Source organism: Vombatus ursinus, unplaced genomic scaffold, assembly GCF_900497805.2.
Source record: "Vombatus ursinus unplaced genomic scaffold, bare-nosed wombat genome assembly UNPS02014798.1, whole genome shotgun sequence".
Lineage (NCBI taxonomy): Eukaryota > Metazoa > Chordata > Mammalia > Diprotodontia > Vombatidae > Vombatus > Vombatus ursinus.
The window spans coordinates 66446916-66466972 of record NW_020954576.1 but is presented as its reverse complement, the minus strand read 5'-3'; the positions used below and the strand labels follow the sequence as shown (position 1 = coordinate 66466972).

At 39.0% G+C, this 20057-nt stretch overlaps 1 protein-coding gene across 3 annotated transcripts in view; it reads right to left on the bottom strand.

Moving 5' to 3' along the window:
• LOC114049743 (methionine synthase) overlaps window positions 1-20057 on the bottom strand; it is a 134202-nt gene that overhangs the window by 101859 nt on the left and 12286 nt on the right. For all 3 annotated transcript variants that reach the window (XM_027871134.1, XM_027871133.1, XM_027871135.1), the window contains exons 3-5: window positions 13348-13437; window positions 5703-5772; window positions 3903-3995 (exon numbers count right to left, since the gene is read on the bottom strand). In XM_027871134.1, coding sequence (XP_027726935.1) covers window positions 3903-3995; window positions 5703-5772; window positions 13348-13437 — 253 coding nt within the window. The remainder of the gene's footprint in view (window positions 1-3902; window positions 3996-5702; window positions 5773-13347; window positions 13438-20057) is intronic.

Here is a 20057-nt window from a genome sequence, read left to right as displayed (position 1 = left end):
TAACCTGCTCTAGTCATCTCCCTTCCTCAGGAAGCCCTGTAAATCTTAATCAAATGCATGAAAAATGAATTTACCCAAAACAGAGAGCTATTAACTCTTCAATCAACCTCAAAATCAACTTGAGTGAGTAAGACAAGAATTGATTCAAAGAAACCAAGTCTTTCACAGGGTCAAAAAAAATCAACCTTACAGGTACAAGATGGGGGAAGCATCTTGCTAGACAGTGATGTGTCTGAAGAGGATCTCAGGGTTTTATAGCATGCAAGCTCAATTAATCTAAGGGAAGAGTGGGCAATAGACAAATAGTTTTAATAACACTCTCCCCAATACCGATAATAAACTTCCTTAGGTTATAGAAGCCTCATCACTATGGCAGAGGCACCCACACACAGTTCAGTGACAAGTTTGTTTGGCTGGGAAAGTCTTTGGGTGGCAGACAGCCTTTAAACCCACAGTTTGAGTCTTACCAACTCAAAATCAATAATTCTATTTGTGGATTATTTTTGTTCTTTGCTTGTTCCTCTGTCATTTTCCCTGCCTTTATAGAAAGGTAGGCAAAAAAACAGAGAATACAGCCTGCTTTAAAGGTGATTTTCCTTCCTATTAGCAACTATAGGCATAAAGGTTTGGAGAAGGAGAGACTAGCTTAATTAAGATTTCAACATCATCCATATATGTTTTAAAGTAAAATATCTCTACTCCCTTGGGTGACCCAGAGTTTATAATTAAATCCTCTTTTATCAGACAATTATAAAGGTCTTGCAAAATTCAATTCTAACAAAGAAATCCAAAAAGTGACCTAGTTAAAAAGCAGGCTTCATTTATTAAAAAACTGCCAGGACAAAAGTAGGACGAAGTGAAGGGTCAGTCCTATATTAGGAGCCAGAAACCCTTTATAATTGTTTGTATTTATGTAACACCTTAAGGTTTATAAATGGGCAGCTAGGTGGCACAGTAGAGAGAATGTCAGGCCTGAAGTCAGGAAGACTTATCTTCCTTCCTGAGTTCAAATCTGGCTTCAGACACTGTGGAGCTGTGTGACCCCAGGCAAGTCACTTTACCCTGTGTGCCTCTGTTTCCTCATCTGTAAATTGAGTTGAAGAAGGAAATGACAAACCATTGCACTATCTTTGCCAAGAAAATCCCAAATGGGTTCACAAAGAGTAAGACACAACTAAAACAACTCAACAAGATTTATAAATACATATTATATCTTTTAATGTGCACCACTATAAAGTTTAAAAAAAGTTATTATATCCATTTTATGGATAAGAAAACTGAGACTTGAGAGAGGTTAAGTGGCCTGCCCAGGATTACTTAGCCATATGGAAGAGCTAACAAATCTTTAACTGCTACAATGCTTTCTATACTTATTTGGCCCATGTAGTTCTATACTTCTTCATAATTATGCATATAAGGATATACTGTTGCTTCTTAGAACACTGTTAATATTAGCAATATCCTTCCTCACTCTAGAGAATGTAAGTAAATTAAGACTGTTTGCTATGGACATGAATGTGCCCATTTATATATAAGTAAGGGAAGGTGTCATAGGAGATAAAGAGCCAGCCTTGGAGTCAAAAAGATCTGGGTTCAAGTCTCACCTCTGACACATATCGGCTGGGGGACCCTGCACAAATCACTAAACCTCTCAGCGCTCAAGGGAATCGTCTAAGATTAAAAAGACGCAGAAAAAGAGATGTCATGCTTTGGTAAAGAGAGCTCCCTCATCTGGGAGTTCCCTTTACCAATGAAATCACAGATCTAGTGCCTATCCACTATACATAATAGTAAAATCTTTCTCCTTTGTTAGAATCATGTACATGGAAATTTTATTTTTCCTCCTTCATAAAATCAAAGTTAGCATTTCAAAAGTAGAATCCCAATGGAAAAACCCCTAAGCACCTCTGTAAAGGCTTTTGACTCCTCCTCCACCAGGGAACAATCCAAGGACATTCTCCAGGCACCTGCCAGATAATTGGCATGTATCCTGTAAGTGTTAATTACTCCTCACTTTCTTGCTTTCATTCTTAAAACCAACTTTGGTCTCTCCTTTTCCCCCAAATATCTTCATAGATAAAGGTCCCAGATGGCCTCACTGTACCTAGCATCATGGACAAGATTCTCTACACATCCCTCTTTTTAGTTAACACTGGGTAATTTTCATCATTATCATTCTTTCAACCAATTACTGTGCTCAAAGATCCAAAAGTGTAGCTCTGGACCTGCTGGGTAGCAGATTGGACACGCTATGCTCTACCAATCACCATCCTGGAACTCCCCAAAAAAGGAGGAGGCATATCTTAGAAGCATCAGAGATGGGATCTTTCCTATATAACAAGGGAAAGGTGGAAAACCATCTTTGGAGCTACCACAACACAAACCCCATCTGCACATAGATTGGGAGTTCCAAAGTACCCGAACTCCTGCCTCCAGTCTGCTACAAAGAAAATCTTTTAATAAATCTACTTTGGCATGTAATCTTGTTCATGGGTTTCCTTTTCCCTTCCCTAGTGTAGACACTTAGGTTACTAAGTCACTCATTTTGAAGGCATTTGCCAAAAAAGGACTTGAAATGGGTAGGATAAATTTAACAAGTCTCTTCCTTCTTAAATTCCTCAAACTCAAGGAGCTCGCATTATAAATCCTGCAGTCAGTGGCTCTAATTTAAGCTAATAAGCATCAGACCTGGGACTATACTTAGGTCCTCTGACCCTAGGTCCAGTTCCTTATTTACCCTTAAAAATGATACGATGGCCTAATAGGTCCTAAACTAGCTGTTTTGTTGTTGTTCAGTCATTTCAGTCGTGTCCAAATCTTTGTGACCCTATTTGGGATTTTCTTGGCAAAGATACTGGAGTGGTTTGTCATTTCCTTCTCCAGTTCATTTGACAGATAAGGAAACAGAAGCAAACAGGGTTAAGTGACCTGCAGGGTCACACAGCTAGTTAAGTGTCTGAGGCCAGATTTTATTTCAGGAAATGGAGTCTTCCTGACTCCAGGCCCAACTCTCTATCCACTGCACCAACTAACTGACCATAGCTAACATTTATTAAGCCCAAAAGGAAAGACACCTCGACTCTCACTTCTTTGCAAATGTTTAAGAATATGGGTGTGGAGCACTACATATAATGTCATAGTTTTGCTGAACTGTTGCTTTTTCCTCTGTTTTATTCTTTTTCATAAAGGATGACTCTCTGGGAGGGAGAGAGAAGAGTAATACACTGGGAAATAAAAGTGATTTAAAAGTAAAAGTCATCATCAAAAATGTACTTTTAAAAAGCATTAAGCCTTATAATACATGGTACCTAGACGGACAGAGCAAACAAAAGGCATAGTCCTAGTCCTCAAGAATCTTAAGCTTTCATGGGACAAATAATACACACACTTATACACATAAAAGACATCAGAACGCAAGTAGCTAACTCCAACCACCCAAAGCAGCTTCCTTCCCCTTTTTCTATCTCACATTAGTTGTAACAACTGGAAAGATGTCAATTTCTTCAGGGCAAAGGGAGAATGGAACTACAAAGATAAATAATGTGCCAAATGAACAGACTAAGATCCAATTACTATCCCAAGACTGGCCTCAGACAATGAGAAAACTAAAACTAACGGGGGTACGGAGAAGGTGGCAAAGAACACACGAAAGAATTATACTCTACTCCTTTGGAAATGGGCCTAAAGATGTTCTTGGAATTAAAAAAGTGAGGACAATTGTATCTATCATTTTGGGCTAGCATAATCCAGACAGAGACAAGAAGAAAAAGGGCACAAAAAGAGAAAGAAAATAAGTCTCACTTTGGGGGGCTTTGAAAGGTTCTGTAGCCTTCAGAGAGAGGTAATCACAACATCAGCACAATCCAAAAAGCAAGCTAAAGCAGAAAAAAAAAAATACTCACTAACGTTTCTGTAATCCGGTCTTTCCACAGAGGGGGACACAGAGAGGGTCTTATTGGTGGGACCTATGGACCCTGCTACAAACCTCTTAATCCCTTTGAAAACAGAAAAAAAGAAAAAGATGAATTTTCAAGTTGTTCAATCACTGTATGGAATCGCAATCGCCTGGCTACAAGTTAATAAAACTTCACACCAGTCAGAATAACCTATGCCATCACCACTGCAGGGTTATTGTCTGGTCATCATATAATCTTAAAGAATCCTTGTTGACTTTAAACTAAATAGTATTTTTTTTAAATTTTTATTTATTTTATTTTTAACTTATGGGATAAAACAAGCATTTCCATAACTTTTAATGTAATAAAAATAATACTTTCATCTAATCAATCAACATTTAAGCATTTAGTATGTGCCAGATATTTGAAATCCTTCCTCATCTTCAATCAATCAATCAACACTGATTAAACACCTACTATGTGTCGGACACTGTGCTAAGTACAGAGGATGCAAAAGGAAGCAAAAGACAGTCCCTGCCCCCAAGGAGCTTACAAACAAATGGTGAGTACATCTAATAATCATCTTTGAATAACAATCATCTCAGAAACTTACAAAACTAGGAAATCAGGAATCAATGAATGAAAAAGGATTTAACACATTCACATTTGTTTGAATAATCCTTTAATTTGAAGGCATCCTTTGATTTTTCTGTGTGCAACATATTCTCTGACAGCTTTTGGATATTTAGAGCATAAGAATCATTTTAGTTCATTTCCCCCTAAACAGAAGTCAAAAGTATCACATAATTTATCACTTTTTATTGATCTTAACCATTCATTAACCTGAGGCTCCAGACTCTGAGTCACAATACAACTAGAAAAGCTGGGTGAATATAGCTATTTAATAAGCCACAGATTTTTGACATTTTTGGAAAAAAAAAACAACAAAACAATAAAACCTGTGTTGCCTTTATCTTTTCTAAAGTTGAACTACACAACGCATACAAAGGAGGGAAAAAAATCTCATTTCCCTCTCCTACAGCTGGACCAACATCCTGAAGACCTGTGCGTGTTTGGGCAACCTGCTATATGTTACCATGAACTTTGAAACAGAGTTCCCCCATAAATTGCCTTGGCTTTCATTAGTATGCTATGCATATAAACACCTGACATTCCTCCTTCAAAAGCTCTCTTATGGTGGCAATATAACAAATCTGGAGGCTCCACCTGGCATCCAATCCCCCCACCCCTACTTCAAGCTGCTACCTAAATGCGTTAGTGGCGGGCAGGGGGCTGCTTAGAGACACATCTTCCTGAGTCCTAGCACTGCAGTATCTGATTACACGTCTCCATGCAGTGCAGAGCATTCAAGGACATCGAGCTACACAATGTGAAGGATATCCAAATCAAAGCCTCTCTTTATCCAGCCAAGCAAATCACTTTGCAGGGAGGGAGAGGGAGGAAGGAGGAGGGAGAGAAGGAAGGATAACACCAGAAAACTGCCAAATAAAACATTCTAATGGTAATCTAAATGGGAAGCTGCCATTTCATCAGTCTGATAATGCCCTTCCAGAAAAGAGGAGGAAAAAAAGCCACTCAGTCCTAAATACATACGGAAGCCAAGGCCCTCATTACAGAGTTAACATGTAATAGGACTGCAGATGCCAGGTCAAAGTGTCACACAGTTAAAATGAATAGAAGATAACCAGCTTACAGTCTAGTAAGGAGAAGAAAGACAAACGGTCCTCCTAGGAGCAAAGGGGGGAGAAGGGGTGGAGAGACAGAGAATGAGAAAGAGTCCCTTACCTGTTTGGGAAGTCACATCATCTGCTGCCTTTCTAGCCACTTCTGCAGAACATTTGTTCAGTCGATAAGCCTTAAAAAGAAATGGCAAATATTATTCTTCCCTGCATTTCTCCCCCGCAGAAAAGAAAAGAGGCAAATGAAGGGATTATCACAGCAACATACTGTATTAATGCTAACTCTCAAATAATACAGTACCGTCCTCAATAAAGGGTCAAAGTACTTTCTATAAGAAGCTTTCCCCAACCCCTCATAATTCCATTGCCTTCCCTTTGTTAATTATTTCCTATCTTGTATTTAGCATGCTTTATAGATATTTGTTTGCATGTTGTCTCCCCCATGAGACTGTAAGCACCTTGAGGGCAGGGACTGTCTTTCGCCTCTTTGTTTTGCCAGAACAGTGCCTGGCATATAGCAGATATATAATAAATGTTTGATTGATGAATAAACTGCTCTGGAAAGGACTGCATACTATTAATAACTATATGAAAGAATATTCCAATTTACTAATAAGAGAAACATAAATCAAAATAGCTCTTACATTTTACCCAGGAACCAGCAGACTGGCAAAGATGACAAAAAATGAAACTAGTCCATGTTGGAAGGGTCGTGAAAAGATGAGCACACTAACACATTATTAATAAAACTATGAATTGGTCCAACCAGTATGGAAAGCAGTTTGGAATTATGCAAGAAGTATCCAAAATGTTTTATGGACAGCTAGGAGCACAACGGATAGAGTGCTGAGCCTGGGGTCAGGAAGACTCAAATTCAAATCTAGTCTCAAATACTAGCTGTGTGACCCTGGACAAGTTGCTTAACTCTGTTTGCCTCAGTTTCCTTATCTGTCAAATGAGCTGGAGAAGGAAATGGCAAACTACTCCAGTATCTTTGCCAAGAAAACCCAAAATGGGGTCACAAAGAGTCGGACATGACTGAAAAATGACTGAACACCACTAAGGTCTATATTGTGGTTAGATCATATCTGCTGTAGTATGTCCAGTTCTAGGAACCACATTTTAAGAAGGAAAGTGATAAGCTAGAGAGAATTCAGAGGAAGGTAACCAAGATGGTGAAAGGCTTTTCATTCATAACCTATGAGAATTTATTAAAGAACTGGGCACATTAGCTTGGAGTAAAGAGGTCTCACTTCAAACTACAAAACAAAGCAGTAATCATCAAAACTACTTGGTACTAGTTAAAGAACAGGGAAATCAATCAGTGAAACAGACAGATATATAACACACAGACTAACTACATAACTAGGTATAGACTAGATACAAACTAGGGAAATAACATACACAGTTTTCAATAAACACAAAAGACCCTTAACTACTAACACAAGTACATGTTATTCAACAAAAACTTCTGAGAAAACTAGAAAGAAGTTTGGCAAAAATTGGGCTTAGACCAACTTTCACACAATATACTAAGATAAGTTCTAGGAGCAACTAGATGGTGCAGTGGATAGAGCACTAGCCCTGGAGTCCGGAGGACCTGAGTTCAAATCCAACCTCAGACACTTACTAGCTGTGTGACCCCGCGCAAATCACTCAACCCAGACTGACTCAAAAAAAAAAAAAAGATAAGTTCTAAACAGACACACGATTTAGATATAAAAAGTCACAAACGAAGGTCTTAAAAAAATCAGAGGAATGAGGAAATATCTACGAATAAAGCAATTATTTCTCTCCAGTTAACTGTTATTCTTCTAATTTTAACTTCATTAGTTTCATTTATGCAAAAAACTTTCAAATTTTATGCAATCAAAAATGTCTTTTAACTTCTAAGAATCTCTCTATCCCTTCTTTGATCATTAACTCTTCCCATATCCATAAATGCAATAGATATTATTTCCTTCCTTGCTCTTCTAATTTGGTGGGGAAATAAATAGGTACAGTCATTCTAGAAAGTAATTTGGAACCATTCCCCAAAAGTTACTAATTTTTAAAAAAAGAAAAGACGTTTCAGGAGGAGACACGATATCTGTGTTCAAGTATTTGAAGAAGCATCATGTAGAAGAGAAATTGAATGTAATCTGATCTTCCACAAGGGGCAGAAATGGGTACAATGGATAGAAGTTGCAGAAATGCAAATTTAGGCTTGATGTAAGGAAAAACTTCTCCAACGAGCAGGTTATCCAGAAGTGCCATTTGGAATTTAAAGATTCTTTCTCATTGGAATTCGTTAAGGGGCAGCTAGGTGGCACAGTGCATAAGAGCTCTGGCCTTGGAGTCAGGAGGACCTGAGTTCAAATCTGGCCTCAGACACTTGACACTTCCTAGCTACGTGACCCCGGGCAAGTCACTTAACCCCGATTGCCTCAACAAAAAAAAAAGAAAAAGAAAAAGAAAAGGAAGTCTTTAAGCAAAGGCTGAATGACCATATATGGAGTATGTTGAAATAAGGCTAACTTCGGGGTACACTGCCTTGGAATAGATGTTTGCTGAGATCCCTTCCCACTCTGAAAAATTCTGTAATTCTGTGAGTTAGCTGATAAAAAAAACTTTCTTTTAAAAGAAACTCCCTGCTCTAAGTTTTCTCTTTATCTGTTACAGTCAAGGAATGGGGTGTACCCTGGTTAATAGAGAGTTGACGTTTAGGCTACCAGGAAGAAATGTGCCTGGGCTGGAATCTAGTAACCTGAATTCTAGCCATAGCTCTGCCATTCACTAACTGTGTGACTTTAGTCAAGTCACTTGCCTTCCCTGGGACTCAGTTTTTCCTGTCAGGTTGAGAAATAGACTACATAATCTCTAAATTTCCTCCTAGCTCGAACATTCTGTGATCTGGTCCGTGGGATATTTGGACTACCAAACATATTTTAGGTAAGGCTTAAACTGGATGACATCTAAAACCTAAAGCAAAGATTCAATAGAACTGATATTCTAATTCTTTTAAAATTATAGGACCATAAAATGGACTAACAAAATTATGCTGAACATAATTTAAACATGTAATGATCCAGAAAGAGCTTTATAATTCTGGAATGTCTCACTGTCATCATCTTAAGCATTAATTATCACCGTACAAGCAAAATGCTTCTTTTCCAGAGATTTTCAGCAAACAGAATGTCAGATAAACCAGCTTTTAGCATGCATTTCATTTTTAACTCTATAAACAAGGCAGGCATATGGGGGTCTTTTAAAACATCTCTATTCCAGGGGAGAAATAAGGAATGCCAAAGCATTCTTGTCTCTGCTTTCAGTTGGTAACACAAATTTTCTAGGAGAAAGAAAGCATTAAGGTATGCACCACACATTAACACCACACCATCTTGTAAAACTGGAAGCACTGAAGCACTAAGTTGCTTAAAAGAAATCATGTCAGCCTCCAGATACTAAAGATAGCTCACAAAAACCCAGCACACACAGTGCCTATCACATAATAAGCATCCCTTTCATCTTATGATCACTTGCCCATAAAGTAAGCCCATTGAAAATTAACGGGTACAGAGCAAAGTAATTAGCACCAAGAGAACAATACATCCCATGACCACAAGAATACAGAGGAAAACAACCCAAAAAGAAATCAGAACTCAGCTTTACACAATGACCTGTCCTGACTCCAAAGTGCTGATGCAGCATACCTTCTTCCTCTAAGCAGAGAGGTAAGAAACTACAGGTTTGGAACAAAGGGTATATTATAAGCCATGATCACATGTTGTTTGTTTTGCTTTAAGATACTTCTTTGTTACAAGAGGAGATGGAGTTACTAGGCAGTGAGGCTACTATTTTAACATCACTTTTTGAAGTACCACAGAACTGGGAACAAAGCATCTGCCCATCATTTAGGGGAATGCCTAAACAAAATTTGATTATATGAATGGAATAGAATATTACTGCCCTATGTAACAAATGATGATGATAAAGAATACAGAGAAGTATGGGAAGAAGTCTACAAACTGATGCAAACTGAAGTAATCAAAACTAGGAAAACAACATACACAATGACTATAACGATATAAAACAGAAAAAACAAAAACAAAACTCATGACACTGAACATTGTGGAATTGTAACGGTCAAGCTTGAACATGGCAAAGGAGAAAATGTACCTACCCCCCCCCATTCAGAGGTGAAAGATTATGTGTGTGGAATACTAGATACATTGTCAGACTCAGTTGATTTGTTGGTTAGTTTTGCTAAACTGTTTTTCCACCTTTCTCTCATTCTTCGTTACAAGGGATGACACTGAGGAGAGGCAAGAAAAGATGGAAGAGCAACAAGAAAAAATATGGCCAAACTCCTCCTAACCTCCCCAGTGCTTCCAAACATACCTAAAAGAAATGCACCAGACAGAGTCCTAGTCATGAAATCCAAGGGGAAAAAAATGACAGGGAATCATTTTCCAGCCCAGTTGGCACAGGGAGACAGAGACAGAGGTCTGCAGGCACTAAAGACAGGATCTAACCAGAAACAGCTGCATGGAGCACTCAACTCAGGAAACAAAGAGTTCCAAATCCAGCAACAAGGGGTCCACCGTGGAGAGGGTACAGGAATAAATACCAACGAGCAGCTCTGTTGCTCACTACACAGTTCCCAGTCTTAACTTCAGGGTTGACTGAAAAGGCAATTTGGGACTGTGGTGACTTTCCAGGATGAAGCAGAGTCTTGGACCCTAGGATGTGTACCAAACAGTTCAGAAATAAGCAACAGTCGTTTGGATCTGACACAGAAACAGAGCAGGGTCCCAGTTCCAGGCTCCAACACAGTTTGAAATATACAGGGGAATAACCAGGGCAGGAAATCTGGAACTAAAGGTGAAAGTTTTGTCACCCTTCACCTGTAGAGCTGTCAAGTGGGCTAATGGTAACTGAATCTAGCAGGAGCTCGCTAGAACTCCAAACAGGGCAAGCCCATAGATGAATTGCTCAGACACAAATCCAGTCAATACCCCAGGAAACAGTAGCAAGACCAGTCCAGAAATTCCCTCCACAAGTACACAGAGCCCAGCCCTAACATCAAGTACAAAAAGTCAGGAAGTATGCTGGAAGAATGAGCAAAAAAAAAAGATTATCACAATAAAAAACCAGTATCATGACAGGGACACTCAAGACAGAAACTCAAAAGGAGACAATGACTCTAAAATATCTAAAAGCAATGCCTCAAAAAAAAACATCTTTGGGTTAACTAGAATTCCTCGAAGAGACAAAGCAAGAGTTTTAAAATGTCTGTAAATAAAATGAGAAAGCTAGAATAAAAAAACTGGAAAAGAAATGAGAGCTACAGAGAAAGGAACTGGTAAGGAAATTAGCAGCTTGTCACAAGAAGTACAAAACCTTAACCAAGCAACAAACTTCCTGAAAACTAGAATGGACCAAACAGAAGATAATAACCCCATGAAACCAGAAAAAATGTTAAAACAAAATCAAAAGAAAAAAAATGTAAGGTATCTCATAGCAAAAATAGCTAACCTGGAAAACAGACTGAAGGGACAGAACTTAACAATCATTGGACTACCTGAAAGCCATGGCCAAAAATAAAGAGCCTAAATCTCATATTTCAAGAAATCTTAAAAGAAAACTGCTCAGATTTCTTAGAAACAGTGGGCAAAGTATAAATAGAAAGAATCTACTTGTCATCTCTTGAAATGAAAACTTACAGGAACATGCCAGTCAAAATCCAGAGGTTCTTAATCAAAGAAAAAGAGTACAAACAGTCAAAAAAGAAAGAATTCAAGTAACAAGAAATCACAGGCAGGATCACACACAACTTAGCTGTCACCATTATAAAGTAACAAAAAACTTGGAATGCAATATTCCAAAAGGCAAAAGGATGGGGGCTTGCAACCAAGAATAACAACCAGCAAAACTGGGTAAAATAAAGCAACTTGACAATAATTAAAAAGTTAACGTTACAAAATAATGTAATAGAGTATAATATCAACTAGAAATAATGGTTAGAGTAGTAGCGAGGCTAATAAGAGAAGTCTTCCTGGAAAAGCTGTCTGACCTACGGCAGACATCTGGACAACACAGAATTTGCACATGAATCTTTCAGGACTATCATCTGCAATAACACATAGACGAGACAATCTTTACCCTTGAGTTACTACTTAGACAAACGCTAAAGGTACAAAAAAGGACCTTTAAACCAACAGACAACTTGAAGCATTTCTGACGAAAAGACCAGAGCCACATCGAAACTTTGAATTGTAATCATAGGAGTCAACAAATACAAAAAGCTAAATACATGCATACAATCAGAAGGGACTTAAAAAAAGGATAAAATGTTTATATCCTAATACTGGAAGATGATATATGTGTCCCCTCAGAACTCTATCACCACCAGGGGTCACAGAGGGACTCTAATTAAATAGAGGGCCTGGGAGCAGCTCTGTTATGTTTTGATGATCTCAAAAGAACGGAAAAGGAGGTAAAGAGGAATACTGTACATTAGCGGGAGGGAAGGGAGAGGAAGAATGGGGAAAATTATCCCACATAATCAAGTGCACATATCTAAGTCCACACAAAGGTAAGGGGGAAGTGGGGGAAACAGTAGATACCTGAACCTCACTATCATGTGAACTAATCAGAAGAGAAAAATACACACACACACACAAACACACACACACACAGAAAGGCTTTTCATTCAATAGGGAAAGAGGTGAGAAAGGGGGAAAAGGACGGAGAGGTAAAAGAGGAAGGGTAGGTTAAGGGAGGGAATAAATCTAAGCAAAACAAACTCTTAGGATGTACAAAAACATTTCTAGCTATTCTGTTCGTGGTGACAAAGAATTAGAAAAGTGAGGGAGTGCCCATCAATTGGGGAATGGCCCAACAATTTCTGATAGATGTATAAGATGGAATACTATTGTGCTATAAGAAATGATGAAGTATGGGGCAGCTAGGTGGTGCAGTGGATAGAGCTCTGGCCTTGGAGTCAGGAGGACGTGAGGTCAAATGTGACCTCAGACACTTACTAGCTGTGTGACCTTGGGCAAGTCACTTAACCCCAACTGCCTTGCCAAAAAAAAAAAAAAAGAAAAGAAAAGAAATGATGAAGTACCTAATTTCAGAGAAACCTGGGAAGACTTGTAGGAACTAATGAATAATGAATTAAGCAGAACCGAGAGAATAATGTATACAATGACAATATTGTAAACATAATTTTGAAAGATTTAGTAACTCTAAGACTTTGAATGACAGTAACCAATCCTGATCTCACTCACAATGAAACACATGCACCTCCTGGTAAAAATGTGACGGATTCAGAGTGCAGAATAAGACATATTTTTTTGACATGGCTAATATGAGAATTTGTTTTGCTTGACTCTGCATGTTTGTGATAGGGCCTTTGTTTTTTCCTTCTTTCACAATGAAGGGGGAAGATGGGAAGGAGATAAGGTAGATTTCTGTTCATTAAAAAAAAGAAAAATTTAATGAAAAAAATTTAAACAATGGTTTTCTGGGAAGCAGACAGGGAGACATATTTGGACATTAAAATGATATAAAAGAGATGTATTTGGAAATCAAGGTGATATAAAAGCAAAAGATAAGATTTTTAAAAAATTTAATGTAGCAATAAACCTTAAAAAAAAAAAAAAGAAAATGAGTGAGTTGCCATGTACCAAAGCAAAAGAGATACAATTACTACAGTACCATAACTTGGTAAGTTTCTCAGCTAAGAAGTAACATAAAATTCTTACCAAGTGTTCAAGGCCATAGTCAGCCTGGGCAATTCTGGTGCTGCTAAAAGTATTCGTTTCGATAATATCTGCTCCAGCCATCAAGTACTCCTGCAAAAAAGAAATGATAACATGTCAATGTTAACAAGTATTTATCAACCTATCTCTAACCAACTATTAAGCAACTGCTGTGTACAAGGACCCTGTGCCAGGAGACACTGGGAATACAAAGCAGCACTGACATAGCCCCTTCCCTCAAGAAGCTCATTACCCAACTGGTGAGACAAGAAACACAGAAGTAGAGCACCTCAAGTACAATAAAAAAGTGCTGTTACAAGATGTAATGGTGCCTCTGGATTAGAAACACAGTAACACAGACACTAAAAGAGGCTGGAGAAGTGAGGCCAATCAGAGAAGGTGTCCCCCAAAAAATGTCTGAACTATTATGAATCTGGGTATAGTTGCATTTGGGCCCGGATCTTTTCACAGATCTGCCACAAAAAACATGGAGAAGAAACCCTGTCTACCCTTGAGCTATTACTTAGCCAAATACCACTGGAGAACGTAAACTAAGAGAAGGGACATCCAAATGACACAGAAGGTGCTGTGGTCTGGAAATCACCATCATTCCACTGCCACTGCTAATCAGCCATCTGGACCCTGCTAGTATACACGCTGGCCAGCCAGTCTTGTAATTCAGAAAAGGTAACAGTGACACTTCTGTCCACCAGGGGTTTTATTTAAAGCATTCCCACAAAGTCATCAATGTCTCATCATCATCATCCCAATAATAATAATAATAATAATAATAATAATAATAATAACAACAACTATGTAGTGCTTTAAGGTTTGCAAAGTCCTTTACAACAGTATTTCATTTGATCCTCACAACAACCCTGTGAGGTAACACTATTATCATCATCCCTATTTTACAGATGAGGAAACTGACTTTCTTAAAGTGACTTAAACTTAAGTGACTTGCTCAGGGACACAAAGGCAATATTAGTTAGAGGTGATACTTGAACTCAGGTCTTTGTGACTCCAAACACATTACGCCATGCTGCCTCTGCCCTTTATGGTTTCTATCTAAAATGCCTCATGGTTTACAAAGCACTTTCCTCACATTAACCCAATCCAAGGATAGTGGCCTTTATTTACCTGCCTCTAAGATGGCCTACCTGCCCAGCTTGCTGCCCCATCAACTCCTGAAGAGCATTGAGCACAAAGTGAAGGAGGGTGAGATTTCACTTACTGATCACTACACACACACACACACACACACACACACACACACACACACACACACACTGCAATAGCCCACTTAGAGCATTAAATGTGAAAACTAGGGGACAAAAAAAACAAGTTGTTTTTTTTTTAATAGAAGGGAAAACTGAGGCTCTGAACAGTTAAGTGATGGCTCCTCAGTGACAGAGCTCATGGGCTTAAGAGTTAGGAGGAGAACTCTCAGGTCTCTTGACTCCAAGTCGCACACAGCTTGTCCTCTGCTAAGCTGCCTGTTTCTCTATGTTGAACAATACAACTTTCTTTACAACCAGTTATAATCCCCATCATCCTTGTTCTGAAATCTTGGGAAACGCCCTGTTCGTCTTTATGGTATTCTGTAGACTGGTCAAGACTGAGTCAGTCAAGCTTGTCAGTCATTCAAAAGCAACATTACAAGGGAATAAAGCTCACTGTTTATTTTACTTTATTTGCTCTTTAGGTCAGGGTATCGCTGAGAGAGTTCCCAGGAGCCACCAGTGTCTCATTTCTAGGCGAGTACCTTCTACAATTGGCTAATCCCATTCATTAATCTTCTTAGCTGCCATTTCAAAGGTTGACTTGTTCTGACAGTCTCAAATTCTGGAGCTGAACCCTCAATGTTCCCAGTACCCTACGTAACGACTATATCTAAATCAGTCAAATTCATCAAAAAACATTTATTAAGCATTTACTATGTGCTAGACACTATGCTAAATGCTGGGGTGGGGGATAAAAGGGAAGGTAAAAGAGCTCCCACTCTAATAAATGAGAGAATATGTCAATAACTAGGTATAGACAAATCAAGGGGAAATTTCAAATAGGAAAGTACTGACACTTAAGAGGACTAGGGAAAGCCTCTGCAGAAGGTGGGATTTGAGCCTAGTGTGAAGTGAGCCAAGGAACCTAACAGGCAGACGTGGGGAGGAGGGAAGAGCATTCCAGGGATGGGGGCACGGCCATTGCAAATGCAGAGAGATGAAATGTTATGTGTAAGGAATAGCAAGTAAGCCAGCGTAGCCAGAGCCTGGAGTGCATGGATGGGGAGTACAATGAAAGAAGACCAGAAAGGTAGGAAGGGGCCCAGGTCATCACAAAAAGCTTGAAATGCCAGATTTTATATCTGATCCTAGAGATAACAGCAGCCCTGGGGCTTACTGAATTGGGAAGGGAAGAGGGGGAGTTACAGGAACAGACCTACAATGTATATAATAAAGTACTTTTAAAAGCACTATAGATTTTTCTTTCATTTTTCATTCTGTGCTGTCCCAGGTAGGGGGGGGAAAATAATCTGGAAATTAAGGTGATAAAAAATTTTAAACTAAGATTTCAAGTGTTATTTTTAAAAAGCAGAATGCTACTCTTCTGGGGATGACAAAATTACTGATCTCCTTAAATTCTGTTCAATGGAGGAAGGTTCTTTCAACTTCTATAGACCTCGGGCCTTGCTGTTCATGCCCATTAGACCACAAAAGCCAAAGGGAAAAAAAGCCACGGGCACTGACTGAAGCTGACAGCTGCCTGCAAATGCCTAGGGCTTTTTGCTTTCTAAGCGCGCAAAGGACAAGCTCAGCATATGACACGATAAGATATGTCACTGGGGTCCCTGAGGCTCAGAGCTTCACGGAAGTTGGCTCTTGTCCTAAACCCCCAAGCAGCTGTCTCACCACTGTGGGCCACTGGTCAGACTGGTCAAGAGATTCTGGGTACATACCCAGAACGTATCGATCCCATCATCATTTCTAAGGGGCAGGGAAAAAAACCAAACCAACCAACCTCAAATTCAAGTCAATAGCCATTAAGGACCTATCAAATGCAAGTCCCTATACTAGGTGCTGGGGATACTGTGCCAGGCACAGTGTCTTACCAATGCTGAGTCCCCCCATGTATGCATTTCAGAATATATTTTAATCCTTCCTGAAGGATTAACCTTAATAGATCAACAATCCACACCCACCACATACTAAATAACTGAATGTTTAGGCAGCTAGATGGCATGGTAGATAGAATATTAGACTTGGAGTCTTCTTCTGTTGTGGAGATATTGGGGGTAGGGTGGAATTATACTGGTCATTTCCAGGGTTCAAATCCTGCCTCAGCCAATTACTAGCTGTATGATCTTGGGCAAGTCACTTAACTTTTCAACTTCAGTTTTCTCATCTAGAAAATTGGAATAATTTTAGTACCTACCTCACAGAGTTGCTGCAAAGATTAAATGTAACATATGTAAAGCACTTAGAAACCCACATAAATGGTAGTTATTATGTTAACAACAGGCTCTAGTCCATCCCCTAACTTCCAAACCACATTTTTGGAGAAGGTATTAGTTATTGTCCTCATTTGCTGTTTTTTAACTCATTCTCCCCTCTTCACATACTGTACCTTGGGAGCACACACACCTCTTCCCATGAAAACATAAGCCTGATTTTTCTGATGAGGAAATAGCTAAAACTTCAAATTTAAAGAAAATAACTACCCAGGAATCCAAATCAGACAATCTTTTTTAAAAAATTGCTTACTACTGAATCTGGCTCACAGTCACTACTAGAAGATATAACCTAAAGAAACTTTGTCCATGAAACATTATTTTAGTCCAACACATGGCTGCCTTCATGTGAATCTCCCCTACAATCTTGCTTGTGCGTTTATTTAGCATGAAAAAACACAACTGAAGATCATGTCACTAACCACAAAACAAGTCCATATCTGAGCCTTCTTTCAAGGGATAAGGAAAACTGGAGGTTTTAACCTAATGTATAGACTTTGCTACCCCACATAACTGGAATGCCCTCCTTCCTCCTCCCCTCCACCATTTTCACGAAGCCTTTCCTGATCTCCCCATCTGCTGGTGCCCTTCCTTATAGCACATAATCCCCTTCCTTTATTTAACTACTTTGGACATATTTGTATTGATTCACTATATTTACACTGCATGTATTTTTATATGTGCTTGTTTTATCTCCCACTAGAATGTAAGCTCCTTGAGAACAGACATTATTCAATTCTCAGTACATGTATCTCCAGTGTTGAGCACACTGAGAGTCCTAGTAGGGACTTAACAAATATTTGTTGATTGATTATAGACTGGAGGGCCTCCAAATCAGTGGTGTCAAACTCAAAAGGGGGGCCACTGATCCATATATAAGGATCCTTGCAGGTCACCCAGTGACTTAGTTTTCAAATGTAATGTCATCTATATTGTATTACATTTTTATTTCTTTTGTTAACTATTTCCCAATTACATTTTAATCTGATTTGGGAGTGTGGGCCATGGGTTGCATGTTTGACACCTCAGCTCTCAATGTTAAAAATTATTTATTTCTAAGAGGTAGTAAATAAGGTTAATGTTCACATTTCATTGACATTAGTTACCTACTACGTGCATAATAACAGGCAGGATAGCACAATAGATATAGAACATAACTAGGAATCAGGAAAACTGGAATTCAAGCTCTGCCCCTAACAAATACTAGTTGTGTGACCATGGGCAAGTCACATAATCTTTCAGTGCTACCAGGCAACCCTCTAAGACTATTACAATTTGCAGAGCAAGTACATATCTGTACTGGTAAAAGAATAAGCATTTAAGTGAAATAAACTTTTGTTAAACACCTACTATGTGCTAGGTACTGTGCTAAGTGCTTTACAAATATTTTCTCATCTGAACCTCACAAGAGCCCCGCAAGGTAGGTAATATTAGTATCTTCATTTTGCAGCTGGGGAAACTGATGCAGGCAGGTTGAGCAGCTTGCCCAGGGTTACACAGCTAGTCTTTGAAAGGAAATTTCCTCATTGGGATCTTTCTATATGTACTCCTAATATCACTGGTGCAGGAAAAAAATAATATGCATATTATTACAGACTGTCATTTCTTCGTCTGATAACACAATACTGTTTCTACAGCATAAAGATGGAACATTTTATTTACTTCTGAAATAAAACATTTTTTAGATATGCTTAAATTCACCATACTTACTTTTCCCTAGTACAGTTTAGGAAAGCAGCATAGCATATAAGGGAAGGTAGGAGAGGAACCACTAGTAAAGTGCCTTTTCCCCTTGCCTTCCCCAGCCCCTCAGACACCAGCCGAGCCCACAGCACAGAAGAGATAAAGGACTACCAGGCCTTAGGATCTGCTCTGCTCCTACATCCTGAGGTCCTCTGGGCCTTACCATCTGCCCTGGCAATGCAAGTCTCTAAGGACCCCTGAGCCTTGCCATCACCCCACTACTATAAGCCAAAGACTTTCATCAGCCCTACATAACACATACACAGACACAGATACAGATAAACTCCAGTGGCTTCCTAGTACCCTCAGGATCAAATACGAAATCCTCTGTTCAGCACTCAGAGCCCTTCATAACCTTGTCTTCCTGGCCTCCCAATCCTACCTTTCCAGCTTTTTTTACACCTTAACTCTCTAATGATCCAGTGCACTAACCTCCTGGCTGTTCCATAAACAAGACACTCCATCTCTAAGCTCTGGGAGACATTCTCTCTGGATACCTGAAATGCTCTCCCTCCTCCACTCAAACTACTGACCTTCCTGGTTTCCTTTAAGTCTCACTTAAAATCCCAGCTTCTCAGGAAGCCTTCCCCAAATCTTCTCAAATTCCAGTGCCTTCTCGCTATTAATGATTTCCTATTTAACCTGTGCAGTTTGCTTTGTATACATTTGTTTTCATGTTATCTCCTCCATTATATTACAAGCTCCTTGAGGGCAGGGGCTGTCTTTTGCCTCTTTTTGTATCCCCAGCCCTTAGCACAGTGCCTGGCACATAGTAGGTGCTGAATGAATACCAACTGACTGAAAAACAGATGTACACACATGTGTGTATACATAATCCCTGTGTGTCTATGTGTCTAAAGTGCATTACAAACCTTAAAGTACTATATAAATAGTATTGTTATTGTTGTTGTTAAGTGCTTACTGTCTAGGATCCTATGATATACCAGGCATTACTCCAGATAAGTAAGAACACAAATACAAATGTGAGACAGTCTTTGTCTACAAAAAAGCTTACATTCTTATATTCACCTATCCACAAATCCATGATATCCTCATGTGTTTTCATTCATTAATTTATAACAAGGTTTTATTGAATATTCTAAAATTTCAGAGAAAGAACTAATTATTTAGCCTCTGCTTTTCCTGAGAAGGAAAAGGCTTTTTCAAGGGACCATGTACGAGGAGGCATTTAAAAAGTATTTGCTGAATTCCACTGGAGTCTATGTTCCCATTCTAAATGAGGACTAATGAAGAGAAATGTGTTCCTACTTTCTTGCTCTTCCTACACCTAAAGGCCCTTTTACATTCTACGAGTACAAAGCCACCCCTACAACCTATCCCCTTAGTCCCTGCAGATATCACCCCATTGCTGAATTATCTTCATGAAGACAAAGGCTAAGAATTATTCTGTGTCCAAGGGACCTTTCTCCTTAGCTGAGCAATAACATAGCTCTTCTCTAAA